This window comes from Primulina eburnea, chromosome 6 (assembly GCF_022965805.1).
Source record: "Primulina eburnea isolate SZY01 chromosome 6, ASM2296580v1, whole genome shotgun sequence".
NCBI classification, from domain to species: Eukaryota; Viridiplantae; Streptophyta; class Magnoliopsida; order Lamiales; family Gesneriaceae; genus Primulina; species Primulina eburnea.
Genome location: NC_133106.1, coordinates 30469145 through 30487421, shown reverse-complemented (window position 1 = coordinate 30487421; position 18277 = coordinate 30469145). Strand labels below are relative to the sequence as shown.

Below are 18277 nucleotides of genomic sequence, written 5' to 3'. Positions count from 1 at the left end.
ATCCAAGAAAATAAGCCAGTTGCAATTGCATTGCAACACCAGGCTACAACAAAAAATCACAAGTGATTAATCCATGGCTTAACTAATTCTATATAGGATCAGAAAATATTTTTAACTTCAGTCAAATAATGTAATTTATAAGGGATGTATTATTGACAGCACCTAATTAAACAGTTTCTCTGAACAACACCAAACATATTCATAACTAGCAGATCAAATGCAGGTGGTCTTTTCATTAAAATGACCTCTGCATTCGACCATGAATTCCTTGTAGCAACTAAAATACAAAATACTTTTGGAAAAGAAAAAGTAAGAGTTGGCTCACAAACTTCGACTTTCACAGAAGTTTCCAGTTTTTTTCAAGGAATTTCTGCGGAAACATCGCATAAGAAAACAGTTATAGCCTATAGGCATATACCCAAGCTGCGAATTCAAAGTAACGAATGCCAAAACTGCCGTAAAAGAATCAATTTATTACCCTACCTTGTGTTTCGTGAAACATGTCAACGAACAACTGCAAGAAATCAACAAAATCATCACCTAAATAGATCAAATTAAGTCGAAAATCAAAATTTAGAAAATCAATACACATGGAGAAATCAACGCACCAGGTTATTAGGCAGATGGGGCACTTGTATTTTGATTTGCACTTCCGCACAAACTTCACATTTTCTGGGCGGCATAATCCAATTTCAGTAGTTTTTGCGAGTTCGGAGCTGAGTTACAGGCAGCTTCACGCGAAATCCTCGGTTCTGTTTGCCTTGCCTTCGTAGAGAATAGACACGTTTCTTGGTCTTTCTTCCGCTTGGGCTTCCGGCCCGTTGCATAAATTGCGAATGTCATGACCCGTTACTAAGAACCCGTTGAGAATATACGGTATACTTTTTAATAAGATCATGATCTTATATTGTGAGATACATATCATGATACCTATTATATATTCAAATATTTTATCTATACAGCTTGCATGAGTAAACAAATAAAATAAATGTTATAATTGAATAAAATCGTAAAATATTATTAAAATAAAAATCGTTTACATTGGAGTCAATAAAAATCTAAATCACAAGTTGACTCGCTGCACACTTACTCTAATAAACAAACGAAGAATGAAACTCCTTCACAAACAACAGAGAACTTCGGTAGAGAAGTGGAGAAAGCCACCGAGGGGTTTTTGAAATGTAATGTAGATGCTGCAACATTTCAAGAACGAGAGATATTTGGCTTTGGCTTTATTATCTCAGACGATCGAGATTCTTGTGTGTGATGCTTGTCAAGATCAATGCATGGAAATGTTAGACTACAAGAAGCAGAAAGAATTGCCTTACATGAAGCAATAATATGTATAAAGTGTCTAGAGTTGCACCAGTTGCATAATGTTATTTTTGAAATAGATACGAAGAAAGTAGCAGATTCATATAAAAAAAAATAGCTCTTATTTTGGTATTATCATTGATGAATGCAAAAACAATTACATAAGAACAAGATTAATTCTAGAGGTATCTTTGATGTATGATTCTATTGGAGATGAATAAATTGCATTTTCAAAAAAAAATGTGTTATAGATTTTTTTGGATGTTTTTATATTAAATTTAAATAATAAATATAAAAGTTAAAAATTAAAAAAAATTACGAATATAATTGTCTTACGAGTGTGACGAAATAAATAGAACCCTTTAGCAAACGGATCGAAGAATAGTTTTTAAAAAATTACTAACAAATGAGATATACGCGTTACGTGCATGTAACATAATATTATATATTTGAAATATTATTTAATCAATTTATAGAATGAATATTATACATTTGTAATTTGATATGAATATTATAATTAGTGTGCTCGTACATATTGTTGTGTATGACAAAAAATCTATTTTTTTATTAAATTTTATTTCAATAAAAAATGTAATAATATATGGTAAAAAAGATTTTTTGCGTTAACAAAACTTACTAACCTAAGGTTTTTTTAAATTGAGTAATTTTCAAATTTATTGTTACTGTTATGGCTTTCATTTTTTAGAAAGATTGTTTCAGATGTGAAATTGACGCAGTTGGAATTATTATACACAGTGTTGCAAAAAAGATGAAAAAAGAAGAAATTTTGGTGTCTTCGTCGAACCACTTTTATAACATCTCACATTTAATAAGATAACACAGATGACGAGTTCGGTTTCAAATAAGTAACAATGAGTCGATTTATTCCTAAGGGTTTATTCTGTAAATATCTCCTAAATCCCCTTATTATTAGGGGTTATCAAATTTTTTTATTAATCGACCGAACCGAATTACATCGCACCGTTTTTCATAATATTTAAAAAAACCGCGATTAAAAATAGTAATCGTAAACCGCACCGCATACGTGGTTCGGTTTTTTTTTTTTGCCAAAAACTGCACCAAACCGCACTGTCTAAACCATTTGCCATAATATTTGGCCTAGAATTACAATAATTTGTAAACACTATATTCAAATTAAGAAGTTGTCATTCATTAAATCTCAACTCTCTTCAAAATTATTATTTTTACAAATAAAACTTATCTTCTTCTTGATTATTCTTCGTATTGATATTTTATTTGAGTATTTATTTCTTTTGTTACAATATTTAGTTTGAAGTTTGAAAGTAGAAAAATGATAAAGTAGTATAAATGTCATTTTTGTTGTGAGTATGTTGTGTTGTTAAAAATTATTAACATAGTTTTAAATCTTGATTATTTTTTATCTATTTTTATCTTTATATGCTTTGAACTATAATTTATATTTGAAGACACTATATTATCGTTGTTTTCAAATAAATTAAAATATATGTTCTAATATTTTTCATTAAAAAACTGTAAACCGACCGACCGCTAAAAACCGTAATCCTAATTTTCATGTAAAATTACGATTATTTTTTCAAAATACTAACCGACCGTATATGGTAATTCAGTTTGAATTTTTTTAAAAAAACAGTAAAACCGCACTCTGATCACCCTGCTTATTACGTTGCTTCACTGTTTCCCGAACACAACGACCACTCTTTCTAAGCTGCGATAAAAGCCCTCATTTGAAGTCTTAAGTTCATATTTGAAATCATGGGTAATAGCACTTCTGGTGGTTTGAACCGGCAACTCCCCGGGGATCGGAAAAACGACGGCGATAAGAAGGAGAAGAAATTCGAGCCGGCTGCGCCACCGTCTCGTGTGGGACGGAAGCAGCGAAAGCAGAAGGGTCCAGAAGCAGCGGCTCGGCTGCCGACGGTGACTCCTTTGACGAAGTGCAAGCTACGGCTTTTGAAGATGGAGCGAATCAAAGACTATCTGTTGATGAAAGAGGAGTTCGTTGCCAATCAAGAGAGGCTGAAGCCGCAGGAGGAGAAGACTGAGGAGGACCGATCGAAGGTTGATGATTTACGGGGGACGCCCATGAGTGTTGGAAATTTAGAGGAGCTGATTGATGAGAATCACGCCATTGTTTCGTCGTCCGTGGGGCCGGAGTACTACGTTGGGATCTTGTCGTTCGTGGATAAGGATCAGCTCGAGCCTGGATGTGCTATTCTTATGCACAATAAGGTATTGCTTGTGCTTTGATTTGTTGACTTGGAGTTCTTGAATTTGGAGATACGGGAATGGGAAATCAGGGCTGAATTGGAATGTTGTCCGAAATGCTCTACTTTTTTTGGCTCGTTTTCTACCATTAATAATGTAAGATAAAAGTTTTGAGTGGTAAGAATTTGTTGTTATGCATCTTAACGAAAATACTTGAATTAGCTAAATTTTTTGAATCGGAAAATTTTCTGTTTTTGCAGGTCCTTTCTGTTGTTGGGCTGCTTCAGGATGAAGTTGATCCTATGGTATCTGTCATGAAGGTTGAAAAGGCTCCATTGGAGTCTTATGCTGATATCGGTGGGCTTGATGCTCAGATTCAGGAGATTAAAGAGGCGGTTGAGCTTCCATTGACTCACCCTGAATTGTATGAGGATATTGGAATTAAACCTCCTAAGGGCGTCATCCTTTACGGAGAACCTGGAACTGGAAAAACACTGCTGGCAAAGGTTTGTATGTTTTTACTTTCTTCAGTTAGTTTCCTATTTCTTCCGTCATGCATTTTGAGATCCATATGTCTTCCGATGAATGGTTGTATGTAATGGAGGCCTTATTGTCAGCAGCAAGATATTTGTTTTTCAATGGGCAAGTTCTATTTGTTTTTTTTCTGGATTTGTTACCGTGTGGGGAATAGGGAGTAGCCTTGTATTACATCGGCGGCCGCTGTTCGTTGATAACTACTTTTTGGGGTACATACTGGTGATTCATGTGAACAGGGACAGTCGAAAGTATTTGAAGCATGTGGTGACAATATCAGCTGTACTTTATATGCAATTTTTTTTGTCGAGCTGGATAACCTTTTTTACAACTTTATTCCGTATGGTGCTTAGAGAATGGATCCCGAGACAAATGTTGTGGAATATGAAGGGTTCTGAGTGAATTTGTTTACAACAATGTATGATTGCCTAGTATTGTGGAGGGCTCCTACCATGGGCATGACCGATGGCTCATGGCTGTAGGATTCAGTTATTGTTAGTTGATTGGCTCCTTTAATAATCAGTTTTATATCACATCTGGAAACAGTTGAGCTTGAGGCATGGTAATTTCGTATCCTTTTTCTTCAGGCTGTGGCAAACTCTACATCAGCCACTTTCTTGCGTGTTGTTGGTAGTGAGTTAATTCAGAAGTACCTGGGAGATGGTCCAAAATTGGTGAGAGAATTGTTTAGAGTTGCTGATGACCTCTCTCCATCTATTGTCTTTATTGATGAAATTGATGCAGTGGGCACAAAAAGGTAAATTTTATATGGTCAGTGGGATATCACTATGCATGGGTATCATCAATGCAATTATTTGAAAATACTCTCTACAGGTATGATGCTCATTCCGGCGGTGAACGTGAAATTCAGAGGACTATGTTAGAATTGCTGAACCAGTTAGATGGCTTTGATTCAAGAGGAGATGTTAAAGTAATTCTTGCCACAAATAAAATCGAAAGTCTTGATCCTGCCCTTCTTCGACCTGGTAGAATAGACCGGAAAATTGAATTCCCTCTTCCAGATATCAAGACAAGGAGACGTATTTTTCAGGTATTTATGGGATTATTTGTGATAGATGTAACAGTGTAACACTGGCATTGGTACCTGGATGCCAACATTTTTTATGACTGTCAACATCACTTAATAAGTCTCTTGTTTGATGTTTAGATACACACGTCAAGGATGACGTTGGCTGATGATGTCAACCTTGAAGAATTTGTTATGACCAAGGATGAGTTTTCTGGAGCAGATATCAAGGCTATATGTACTGAAGCAGGTTTGCTTGCTTTGAGAGAGCGTCGCATGAAGGTAAGCAAATCCTTTTAGGAGGAATAATTTGGATGTCATATTTTGTGTTAATTAAATATGAAACGTTGATTAATCAAATTTAAAATACGTTCAAAATATTCCCCACATAGTCTAACGTGTCATCTCAATAAACAAGTATTTCTTCCAAACTTCACATTTATATGTAGGAAGCTTTAATTTAATGATTACACTGCTAATTGAATATCATAAATTTACTCCACATTTTCTCCGAAATTTTCAACAACTTGTTCTTCATCAGACATAAAATCATCATCTTCGGATTCAAAATCATCCTCGTGAAGTTCTCTAACTCTAGAGCTTATTCGGGCGTGAACTTCAGACCAGTTTCTTTTCCAGAAAAATCGCAGCATAAGAGCGAGAAAGAAAGATCATGCATCCTGGCCAAGAAGGAGTCTCTGGAACGAGACCCTGGAAAATAACGATAAGGATAGAAAGTCAGCAGATTGTGAGTCCAAATTTTATTTTTTTAAATGGGCTTTTTAGCGAATCTTTAACTTTTAAAGTCCATTTTTTTAAAAAAAATCAGGCCCACCTAGGCGGCTGGCCTCCGCCTAGGCACGCCCAGACCCGCCTAGGCGCGCCCAGGCCCGCCTAGCACCTTATCGGTGCGGCTGGCCTCCGCCTAGCGCCTAGGCCACAATTTAGAACACTGAATATGATGCTGAAGTCAGTGAAGTGCAGAGAACAGAAGATCTTTGTGAAGTGAACATCTTTCAATTCACATTATTCTGGAAATGGATATGAAATTATCCAAACATAAGGTTTTCTTGACATAAACTAAACATGACATTGGAACACCATTTCAGTATCATCAATATTGGGTGCCTGGTGTTGGACTGTTGGATATGAAAAGTTCTAAAGACTTCAGCCCTTTAATATGTATGGATTTGCTTTATTCCGGTAATCGATATCGAATTTTTCCTTCATATGTAGGTGACACATCCTGATTTCAAGAAGGCCAAGGACAAGGTTATGTTCAAGAAGAAAGAAGGCGTACCAGAGGGTCTATATATGTGATGATAATGAAAGGGGATATATATCACTTCATTACACTTCACTTCTCTATTAGTAGCATTTATCAACGTTCGTCTCTTGATTTCACATGTACCTGAATGTTTTATTTGACAGCAATTTGATTCAATGCAATAGCTTTCTCTTGTGCTGCGGGGGACGCAATTAATTGATCTTCTAAAACGATATACTTTTAGTGCAACAGTAAACAGATTCATTGGTTTATGCTGGTTCTTTTTATAAATCATTTCGATTTTATTCAAATAATAAAGTTGAGCACATTGAATATCTCTATTACATTTATATTTGTGAAGGAGAGGGAAGTATATATAGTATGATTGGTTATTTTTGTCAAGTAAATATTTATATTATTAAATTTTTTATAATATACATACATATATTTGTATGTACAGCCAACTTGGTGTCGCATGATTTTGTTAGAGACGAAAATATCTGGTATAAGGACTTTTACCCAGCAAATGTGTAAAACTCGATTTGGCTCAAGTTTAATAGAATTATGAGTTTATTTCATCCTACCCATGTGATCATTGTTTCATGATAGGATGGATGGTCAAGATTTGTCCATGCATATATAGGATCCACTTTTTTTTTTGAAATTGTATGTGGCAAAATTTTACCCGTTGAAATGAAGTACAGGTAGTGTCCACATAGGTAGGATCTCATCTACCAGAATTACGATGTATTCCTAAAAATAATGGAGCAAAGGATTTTGTAATGCCCGAGAAATTAATTATCGTAATCTGAGATGATTATTGATTATGAATGGATAGAATTACAGACGGGCTATTACGAGAGCAGATTGGACAAAGCATATAAATTACACAAGTTTTGGGCAAAACTATTGGCGCCCGAGCGGTAGAAAATGACCGCCCGAGCGCCAATGTAGTGATGTTCGGGCAGAAGATGTGACGCCCGGGCGGTAGATTTTGACCGCCCGAGCGCCAAGGTACAAAACAGAAATGCTTGGGCAGAAACTGCCGCGCTCGAGCGGTAGTTTCTTACCGCCCGAGCGCCGATCGAAAAACATGAAAATGTGCCACGTTTCTCTATCATGCAAGTTGGATATATATATGTATATAACAAGTTCGTCCCTCACAATTTCAGAGAAGAATCGAGAAAAGGTTTCTGTATATGGGTTGAAAATCCCTACGCCTTTTGTGAGAAATCCGTCCGTCAGAATTTGAATCCGACTTCAGTACTGTAATCCTATCGACGTAGGTTACAACTGGACGTAAGTTTTGCTGCGTTTTGACATGCTTTGCAATTATGTCATTGTCAGAATTGAATAGGATTCATATATGATGTTCTTGATATGTTAGACATCGTAGAATCGAAGTCAGATTAAAGAACGGACTGTTTATGTAATTGTTATGATTTACGGAGTCGATTTGATTGAGAATTGATATCAGATTTATGTCATCATTGAGACTATGATTTCTACTGATACTGAGTACGAATTCTGGTATTATATCTGTGATGTTTGAATTGACGGGGTTATCGAGACTGTATTGTTATGCCGTCAAAACATCAGTTGATTGATATTGATCAGATTCGGTATTGATTTAGATTGCATCTTGATTAGATATTGATCAGAGTATATTTCGATTTGAATATTAATCAGAACAGATATTGAATTGTGTTGTGTATTGATATTATACCTATTCAATTGTCCTTACCAGATTGGGAATGGACCGAGATAGAGTCGGGACTTCTTCTTCTTCTTCTTCTTCTGAGCGAGAAGATAAAGGTATAAATTAATGTTCAGTTGGGATTGCACAACTCGAGTGAGGTTTGACTCGAGTTTCCTTAAATCACATACTTTACTTATTGCATTGATATTTGCATTGAGTTGATTGATATACTTGTTCTCTTGAATTATAGATAACAGGTGTTAGACGAGTAATCTTGTGACATAAGTGCCTGATAGTGGTGGTATCGCCACGGACACATTGCACGATGTCTCAAGATAGGATGTTAGCGATGGAGCTACAGTCCATGACGGTTAGATCAGGACACCGGATGTTTGGTTATATCGAGTAAATAGAATTGAAATTTCTTCTATTACGGAATTCGATATAGGAACACCATATTCGGTTATATCGTAATTCGATATAGGAACGCCATATTCGGTTATATCGTAATTCGATATAGGAATACCATATTTGGTTATATCGTAATTCGATATAGGAATACCATAAGTGGTTATATCGTAAATCGATATAGGAACACCATATTTGGTTATATCGAGTAATAGGATCAGAGTTCCTTCTATTACGGAATTCGGTATAGGATCACCACATCTGGAAACCGGGATCCCTAGGCTAGGATTGAGTCTAGTCTAAAACGTAGAGTCATGAGTTTGAGTGACAGTTATATTGATTTGTATTGATGGATGTTGAATGATGTCCCTGATTAGGGTACATGTTTAGAATATGATTTATTCTTGTTATTGATTCATATCATGATTTTGATATATGATATGATTTTCTGTTATATGCTTTTATATTGTTTATATGATTGCATGTATACATGATTTATACTGGGATATTTATATCTCACCGGAGTTATCCGGCTGTTGTCTTGTTTGTATGTGTGCATGGCAACAGGTGGGCTAGGATCAGGGTCAAGAAGAGAACGAGGCTGGACTAGATAGCGTAGAGATCCGGAATTTGAAGCAACTTAGGATTCAGCACTGACTTATAGTTGAACCTAGCCGGATTATTGTAGATTATATAATAATTGTATGTTATGTTTAATATGTAATTTGAATTTAATTACATCATGTTCCATTGTGTATTTTAAAAAAAAAATTTAGACCCTGTTTATTATAATTGATTAATTAGTCCCATTAACGATTAAGAACTGGATTAGCGTCCGGGTCCCCACAGATTTGCTCATTAGACACCCTATTTGGAGATATATGTTTTTTTTAATTTGTTTATGAAATAATATTTTCCAATGAACTGATATCATATTTTAAAAAATAAGAGAGTTCTTACATAAAAATCATTCTTATTCTATTTTTAAAAAAATTAATTTCATAAATTATTTTTAAACCATAGTTTGTGTAGTCGAATTGGTCCATTGTCTAGGTTTCAAATTTTCACACCTAGTTAATTACGGGCATTCAATATTTTTCATCGCAATTTTATTTAAAATTAACTAGTGAAAGATAGACGACTCGAGTATAAATGTAAATAATTTTTAAAACATTTATAATGTAATCAAATATTTGAAAAAAAAAAAATGGAGTGTAAATAACATTCTCTTGAAAGTTTGCATTGACCATATCATTTCATTTAATTTTGGGTTTTATGTTACTTTTATATATTTAGTTCTCCGCATTCTCTAAAATATTAAATAAACTATAAAATTTTTATACAATATTACGCTTTTCAACTTTTTACTGAAGAATGTCACTGTGAATTTTTGTATATTAACTGTCCATACATCATCATCATCATCATGATTATTATTTAATTAGAATTTTAGAATACATTTTTTTTAAATGTTAAAAAATAATTAAAATTTTTAATCAAAACTTTCATCTTATATGTTATGATCGATGATGTATTTAGAGGAGGTGAATAAATACTTAAATTTTCTTTAAAACGCTGATAAAAAATGTGACCGATCTTGATAAATTTAGCTATGCAATACCTTTTTTTCTCAATACATAAAATGGCTAGACCACAAGCATTGTGGAAAACGGTCTAAAGGTTCTGATAATATAGTGATGCTCAAATATGGAAAGTCGAGAAATGACACAATGATTTTTATGGATGTTCAGATACTCAATATCTTATGTCATTCCCTCTTTTCACTCAGGAATGATTTCACTAGAAGACTTACATTTCTTTGTACCATCTCCATTATACCTCGGGTCTTATCCACTACCTATGTTGAAACTCTTATTTAACTCTTACAAATGATTGAAACACTCAATCAAGCAACCAATACAAAGCAAATATTTAAAAATAATTAATCATCATATTCAAACTGTCGAACAACTCTTCGATCATTCTAGAAAAAAAACTACTGAGTAGTTTGACAGAAGCACCTGATGGTCTTGAAGCGTGCTGTTGAGCAGTAGTGAAAATTTGTATGACAACTGCTCAAAAACCTTTCAGAGAATGCAAGCTTGAAAAAATGTTTCGAATGTATGTTGTAATTTTTGTCACTTGAACTCTTCTTAACATTATCTATTAATATGGTTATTTTGCATTTGCCCGTTCAACATTTAGCTGCAACTCATTAAATGAGCATTAATGCAAAATCATTGTTGTCGTTGTCCTTTTTTAATTCATAGAACGCTTCAATAAATGAGAAATTTGACATTTAGAAAACAAGGAAAGAAATTGTCGCTGACAGCAAAAAATAATCAGCTTTGTGGTATATCTTTGTCGGCAAATATTCTGATCTTCTGATTTCTTGTTTGCAGTGCAAGATCAGATAATAAACTTTTCTGATAAAGTAGATGAGATACTTCTAAGACGTGTGACTCTTATATATGAAGTTATCTTACTTGACTGTTTTCAAATATACTTCGATATGATGAACCATTAAGTAGTTCTTGTGCCACGGACTTGTAAGCTTGAGCGGTTGAGTAGATTAAACGAGTTGCTTAGACTGAAACAGTTGGATAGCTTTGTATCTTGAGACCGGTTGAACGACTTCTACTGAATCTTTAGTAGGGCGGTCGAGTAGATACATTGCAAATACAGCTTGAATTAGTACAATAAACTCTTATTTGTTATCATCTAAACTAGAGATGGCAAAGGGACGGGGCGGGGGCGGGGGCTGGTTTGCCATCCCCACCCTCATACCCTCCCCAATCCCCGTTTTTTCGAGTTCGGAGATACTTCGGGGATCAACTTCTCATCCCCGCCCTATCCTCATTTCAAAAATATAAAGATGACGAATTCAGATATTTTCTCAAACCAAAACTTAATATTATCTATTATTACTAGAGATAATATTAATATTAATATCAATATCAATATTAATAATTATAAGATTCTTAATATTTTAAAAAATAAAATTATTATTATATTATTAGTATAAATAATACTATTATTTTATTATTAATATTATTTTCGGAGCGGGTTCGGGGATTTCGGAGATGAGGATAGTAATTCCATACCCGCCTCGAAGTACATGGGAGATTTAAAAAAATCCCCGAACCCGAACTCAAACCGGAAAAAATCGGAGATTCCCTCCTCGTTTCGGATTTTCCCCGTGGGGCCTTAAATCCGTGGAGAAAGTTGTCATCCCTGATCTAAACTAAGGTATCTAACATAATAAATGATTTTTAAAGTTTTATGAAAAATGTTTATTTATTTTTTAAATTTTGAAATACAAATAATATATGATTTTTAATATTTTTTTTTGTTAATAATAATTCCACTCAATCAATATATCGAATAATTAATAATCGAATGACATACAAATAATTTAATTTGACGGCTGGATGGTAATTTTTATTTGAATATGATCTCAATGTACTATATGTATACAGCGAAACAATATCATACCCTCCAAATGGTAAGTGAAAATTTTGTTCATAATAAAAGATTTAGTTCTTAAAGTTATGCAATACCAAATGTTGGTTATATAATTAATGATTTTTTGGGTTTCTCGTTTGCTGAATTAAACACAGATCATCAAGTTTCACCAAAAGTCATTACAAGAACATGAGCCATCCTTAAAATGGTGAAAACGTGTAGCATCTCTAACTATAAACTCAAAATTGACGAACTTGCTCACTGATTTTACAAATATATGACAATCTGCACAAATCCTCAAGTTTTTTATGACACAAATCTCCTCCTCTGTACTATTCAATAATGCAAATGCAATCGCCAGCCTTTCACTATGCACAGACGTGCTACTAGAGATTGCTCGGTTGCTCGGTTCGACTAAGCCCTCCAACTTTCTATACATATTATATATCTCTTTTGCCTGAGGATGACTTTCATCTCCAGCCATGAATAGGTGGACTTTTCCTTCTCGTTCGATATAGCTATAGCCCGGATCCTTTCTGATCCCTCGTTCGCGCATCATTACCCGAATCCTCGAAATTCCTTCCATGTCATTTGCTTCTGAGTATATATTAGATAATAATACATAATAACCTATGTTTGTAGGTTCAAGTTGCACAACCTTGTCAAAAGCCAACTTTGCCAACTCCACATTTTTATGAATCTTGCAAGCACCCAAAAGGGCACCCCATACAGGACCATCCGGTTTCACCGGCATCAACTCAATGATGTCGAGAGCTTTCGATAACTGTCCTGCTCGCCCCAGGAGATCCACAACACAAGAGTAATGTTCGGTGTTGGGCTTTAAATTGTAATTCTTCTCCATGGAAAAAAAATAATCCAACCCCTTCTCTGTTAGCCCTGCATGACTGCATGCAGTCAAAACACTAACAAAAACTGCCTTATCTGGTTCAATGCCGGTTCCAATCATCTGATCGAAGAGCTCCACAGAAACTTTTCCTTGCCCATGCATGCCATAACTGCCAATAATTGCAGTCCATGAGACTAAACTCTTCTCCGGCATAGCATCAAATATAGCCCTAGCTTTTGACAAATTACCACATCTAGCATACATATTAATCAAGGCATTGTTTAAGAAGGTATTTGATCCATATCCGAAATTCTCTATCTTCTTTTCCAAATCGCGGCCAATTCTTTGTGCACCGAGGTTAGCGCACGAGGATAAGACACCAACCAATGTCACCTCGTCAGGGAATATTCCGGATGTTTGCATATCCTGGTAAAGATCCAAAACCTCCATTCCATGCCCGTTTTGTGAATACCCGGATATCATGGCATTCCAAGTGATCAAACCTTTTTCGGGTATCTCATCAAACAATTTCTTGCCATCTGAACTGACCCACAACGAACATACATAGACAGAAAGCAATTACCCACGGAAAAATCACTGCCCAAACCTGATTTCAAAGCCAGGCAATGCAATGACATTCCCAAATCCAAGTGCGTCGAAACCGTACACCCTGGAACCAATCCCAAAATTGTTACGGCATTGAGCTGCACCCCTTTCATCCTCATTTCGCTTAGAAAAACCAACCCATTTGATAATCTTGTCTTCCGCACGTACCCAGATATCAAGGCATTGTAGCAGACAGTTAATCTTCTCGCTTCAGGACTTTCATCAAACACATTGTACGCATGCTCAACCAAAGAAAACCCGCAGTACATAGCAATTAAAGCTGTCTGGATGAAGGGTTCGGAGTGACAACCGGACTTGACGACGTGGCAGTGAATTTGGGTGCCGGAGAGTTTTAGAGACAAGGCGGCCGAGGACTTGAGCACAAAGGGAAATGTGAAGGCATTCGGGGTGGCACCAGATCTCAACATGTGAAGGTACAGAATCAGGGCCTGGCTGTATAGACCCTGTTTTGAGAGCTCTCTCAGCTGTGTGTTCCATTTGCCATCGATTGCGGCAGCGGCAATTTTCTTGGTTGGGAGGAAGTACCCTATCTTCATGGATAGCACCGAGTTTTGCTTGCTCGTGGAAGTTAGAGCTCGGTAAGATGATCATGAGTTGGCAGCATAGGAGAAAAAGTAGTTGAACCCAACAGTCAGGTGTTCACGTTCAGACATCTACTGAACAAACAGCAAACCTCGCCATCTATTCAACAACTTGTCGAAGTAGTTCCACTTATCCTCAGTGTTGAGCCTTCAGGCAATGTGCCTTCTATCCAGTCCATGATGATCTCTCTTTCCCAACCAGATGCTGTGCCATATCCATCGGTTAGGGAGATATCTCTTGCAGAGCTCACCATCCCAATCCACGAACTCTCCAAGGTATAGGTCGAGCTCCCGCATGATGGCTGTCTTTCCGATAAAACTCGAAAAAATCGAAAATCCAAATCGAAAAAAATCGAACACTAAACCGAACCGAAAAGTCGAATTTTATAATTCGGATATAAATGTTAAAACCGAAATTAATTTGGTTCGGTTTCGGATTATAAATGTCAAAATCGAACCGACCGAAAAAACCGAAATTTAATTAAATTAATAATGTTATTTTTATTTTATATTATTTATTGAGATGATATTAGTGAATGAAGAATATTTGAATAATACTTAGTTGATTGTTGTTTATGTAATTCATTTGTACTTTATATTTAAATATTTTACTAAGAAATCATTTAAAAAAATAACATATTATATTTTATAATATATTTATATTATTAATTTAAATAATTATATTAAAACCGAAATAATCGACCGAAATAACCGAACCATTTCGGTAGAAATCGAACCGAACCGAACCGAAGAAAAATGGTTCGGATATCGGATTATATATTTGTAAAACCGAAAACCGAAAAAACCGAAATAAAAAACCGAAAACCGAATCGAACCGACCGATGAACACCCCTACTCATATTAGAATGGATTAAGATCGTGTTAAATTGATTGGGTTGGGCCGACCTCTTGACTAAGTTTATGGGCCTAAGATTCTTGGGCCAATCCGGCCACATATGGGATAATCTCGTAAGAATACTATCAACTTATAATCAATGATAATCGAACATATGACATTCTATATATTTTTTTTAATATTAAGTATTATAATTTTACCGAAATCTATATATAGTGGTAATGATGTAATTTAAATTTCTTAAATTTTACAACAAGTCAATCATGTTTTAATTGCTCTTATAGTAACGACAATTATTGGTTCTATTTTTAACGCTTTGTCGTTTTCTTTCTATTAGGATGGTGAATTATTACTAATTGCGATTTTGAGAATACAAAATCTCGAAATAAATATATTTTGTCATTCCTAAAATTTTTATTTCTCGAGATTATAACAACTTGAAATTTTTTTCTATAAATTTGTGGAATTTCCGCTCACTTATCATAAGTACAATTGAAATCTCAGTTCCTCGTCTTTTCTCTGTTTATTGGCCCTAGTAAAACCTTGTATCTCTCTCAGACGTTTCAAATTTTCTCGTGGTGATCTCATTATCCGGCAGATTAAAAGGTACTGAATTTACAAATCTCGTCGTAGCTTCATAAGGTTATACAAATCTTTCATTTAATCGTTTGTATAAGCCAGATATTAATGATCCTATGTAAGTTAAGCTTATTGAATCAACAAAAAGTAGCGTATCAATAATAGACAGAAATATGGTCGGGAATTCATTCTCTTGTGAGATAGTCTGACGGATATTTATTTGTTAGAAGAGTCAACCATGTCCTATATTTATAATAAAAAGTAATACTTATGGCAAAAAAATTATTTCTTTTTCATGGATGACCCAAATAGATGATATGTCTTATAAAATTAACAAAGAAACCGTCTCACCAGAGTTTTTGTGAATAACATATAATTTTTTTGATTTAACTCTTTTAGATATATATTACACTGATGTCTTAGTTTATGACGAATTTAGATCGTCTATTGTGTTGAAAATACAACACTTGTTGATGTGCACTTTTTACACGAGATGATCATATGATCATCTCGTGGACATCACATCATATGAGATAAATTTAAAAAGTTGTTAGATTAAACGAGATGATCATGTGATCATTTCGTGTAAAAATTACACCGCACTAAATGCTGTGTTTTCAACACAGTAGATGATCTAAATCCGTATATGACACTATATTTAACTCCATTACATCTTTAACCTGATAACTCAAATCGCTAAAAAAAAATTGATTTGCATGTTTCATATTATTACAAGAAGGATGGCAAAGAAAGCTACTCAACAATTCGACCTTAACTTAAATGGAGAGGAAATCATTGATTTGGTTGACGACAATCAACCAAGGAGAAATTATCGACACACTCAGCATCAAATTCAAGAGCTGGAAGCGTAAGATCGATGATTTTTCAATGGAATAATTGCATGAAATTTGTAGTGCTAAATAATATATATATTGAGTTGAACTTTTTTAGGTTTTTCCATGACGACCCAAACCCGGACGACAGACAAAGAAGAGCACTGGGCCTTGAAATAGGGTTGGAGCCGCAACAAGTGAAGCATTGGTTCCAAAACAAGCGCATACAACTGAAGGTAAAAAAAAAAAAAAGAAAGAAAAATTTGTTAGCGTATCTTCAATCTTGGATTTTTTTCATCATTCAAATGGTAATTCCATGATTTCGATTTGTACAAGACGCGACATGGCCACGAAGAAAACATGAAGCTCCATGCAGAAAACGCAAGACTCACAGCCGAAAACACGAGCCACAAGGAGAATCTCAAGAATGTTGTATGCGTTAGCTGTGGAAACCCTCTTGTTGTACGACGAGAGATGTCCGATACGGAACATCGGTTGAATGCAGAAAACGTGCAATTGAGAGCAGAGGTGATTATGTATTTTCAATATTTTGAAAAATAATGGTTTCTTCTGTTCATATCAATTACACCTCAAAAAATGTTACTTGTTTGTTTCATGTATTTAGATTGATCGTTTGTCGGCGATAGCGGCGCGATACCTTGGCAGCCCCGTTACAGATTCCAACAATACTCCCCATGCAAAAGCTCCATGATTGTTGGTGGTTGATGAATGAGTTATTTTGATCGCTGGAACTTGTAAATCTCGCTCAAATCTGTCCTTTTTTTTGTACTTGAAAAATCCATTTACATGTGTTTTTTAAACAAGTATTCTGATTTGACATAAAATTTTGAGATTCGTAAAATCTATATTTCCCAAAAACGCACCAAGACTGCACAACTTTGAATGAACACAAATGGATTGCAAGTGAGACTAAAATAGATTACCCCGTTTTGTCGCTATTTTCATCTTTTATAATCCTTATAACTCAAGTTAACCTTAACATAACAATAAATAATAATAAAGTGTTTGATATATCATTGGCGTATTTATGTTTTATTTAATTTTTTTTAAGAAAACACATTTAAATTAAATTTAAAACTAAGGGGAAAAAGTTAGTATTTTTTTTGTCCAACAACTTGTTCAATTTTAAGTTTTTGGTTCGCTAAGTTTTCAAAATTTTGATTTGGTATAATAGCTTTTAATTTTCGTCTATTTTTGTCCAATTACTGATGTGACATCAGAAATTAGAACACAATAGCTGAAAATTAAAAGTTATTGTGAAAAACCAAATTTTTGAAAACTTAATGGAGCAAAAACCAAAATTTGATGTGTTAATAGACCCAAAAAAAACATTTTCCCAAAAATTAATATACCTTTTTTACAATTAAACATAAATGATCATTTTTGTGATAAATGGCAAAATAAACACTAAAGTTAAATATCATCAGAAACTGGTCGGATACCTATCAGTATATATTATTTCGACCATTAACAAAACTTGATGCATTAATTTGTCATTTAACAAAAAGTTGAATTTTTATTCCATTTTTAACTAATATGTTTTCACTTGGTTCAGATTATAAAAAATAAAATAAGAATTAAAGTATATGCATTTAAGTATATCTAGGATAAGTATTTTGAATCTTTAATAAAATAATTTCATGTCGAGAAGTTTGAAAATTTTTATATTGATTATTTGTTATTGTGGATTGGTGCATGAAATATTCGGCACACTATATTATTTGTTAGGTTGAGCTGTTTGTGGTTCAAAGTTTGTTTAGGTATATTACAGTTCGGTAACATACGTCGATAATACATAGTAAATTATGTTTTAAATATATTTATGTGTTGTTATATTTTTAATGTGATTATGTTGAGTTGTAGAGTTGTTAATGTTTTGTTGCTTTTATGCTCTTTCAGCGACATTTTTCCGTGTTAGTGGGGCAAGAAAATTAAATTTAGTTTACTCCCATGGAAAAACTGCATTAAAAAATATTTGGGGAGCCATTTGCAGCTAACTTGTTAGATCAGT

The 18277-nt window shown here is 34.4% G+C and overlaps 2 protein-coding genes across 2 annotated transcripts; one reads left to right on the top strand and one right to left on the bottom strand.

Moving 5' to 3' along the window:
* The first annotated feature begins 2975 nt into the window (after nt 1-2975).
* LOC140834172 (26S proteasome regulatory subunit 4 homolog A) lies at nt 2976-6585 on the top strand. The gene is made up of 6 exons (XM_073198855.1): nt 2976-3546; nt 3783-4028; nt 4644-4813; nt 4891-5107; nt 5225-5365; nt 6320-6585. The coding sequence occupies exons 1-6, from the start codon at nt 3070-3072 to the stop codon at nt 6401-6403; spliced, it is 1335 nt and encodes a 444-aa protein (XP_073054956.1). The 5' UTR covers nt 2976-3069; the 3' UTR covers nt 6404-6585.
* Nucleotides 6586-12046: 5461 nt separating this feature from the next.
* LOC140834171 (putative pentatricopeptide repeat-containing protein At3g11460, mitochondrial) lies at nt 12047-14264 on the bottom strand. The gene is given in 2 exon segments (XM_073198854.1): nt 12047-13308; nt 13311-14264. Coding segments are annotated over 2 exon segments (1842 nt in total). The 5' UTR covers nt 13933-14264; the 3' UTR covers nt 12047-12088.
* Nucleotides 14265-18277: the final 4013 nt, after the last annotated feature.

Coding starts and splice junctions, on each gene's coding strand:
- LOC140834172 (XM_073198855.1), top strand. CDS start 3,070: ATGGGTAATAGCACTTCTGGTGGTTTGAACCGGCAACTCCCCGGGGAT. Junction 5,108..5,224: donor CAAGGAGACGTATTTTTCAG/GTATTTATGGGA, acceptor TTTGATGTTTAG/ATACACACGTCAAGGATGAC. Junction 5,366..6,319: donor TGAGAGAGCGTCGCATGAAG/GTAAGCAAATCC, acceptor CTTCATATGTAG/GTGACACATCCTGATTTCAA.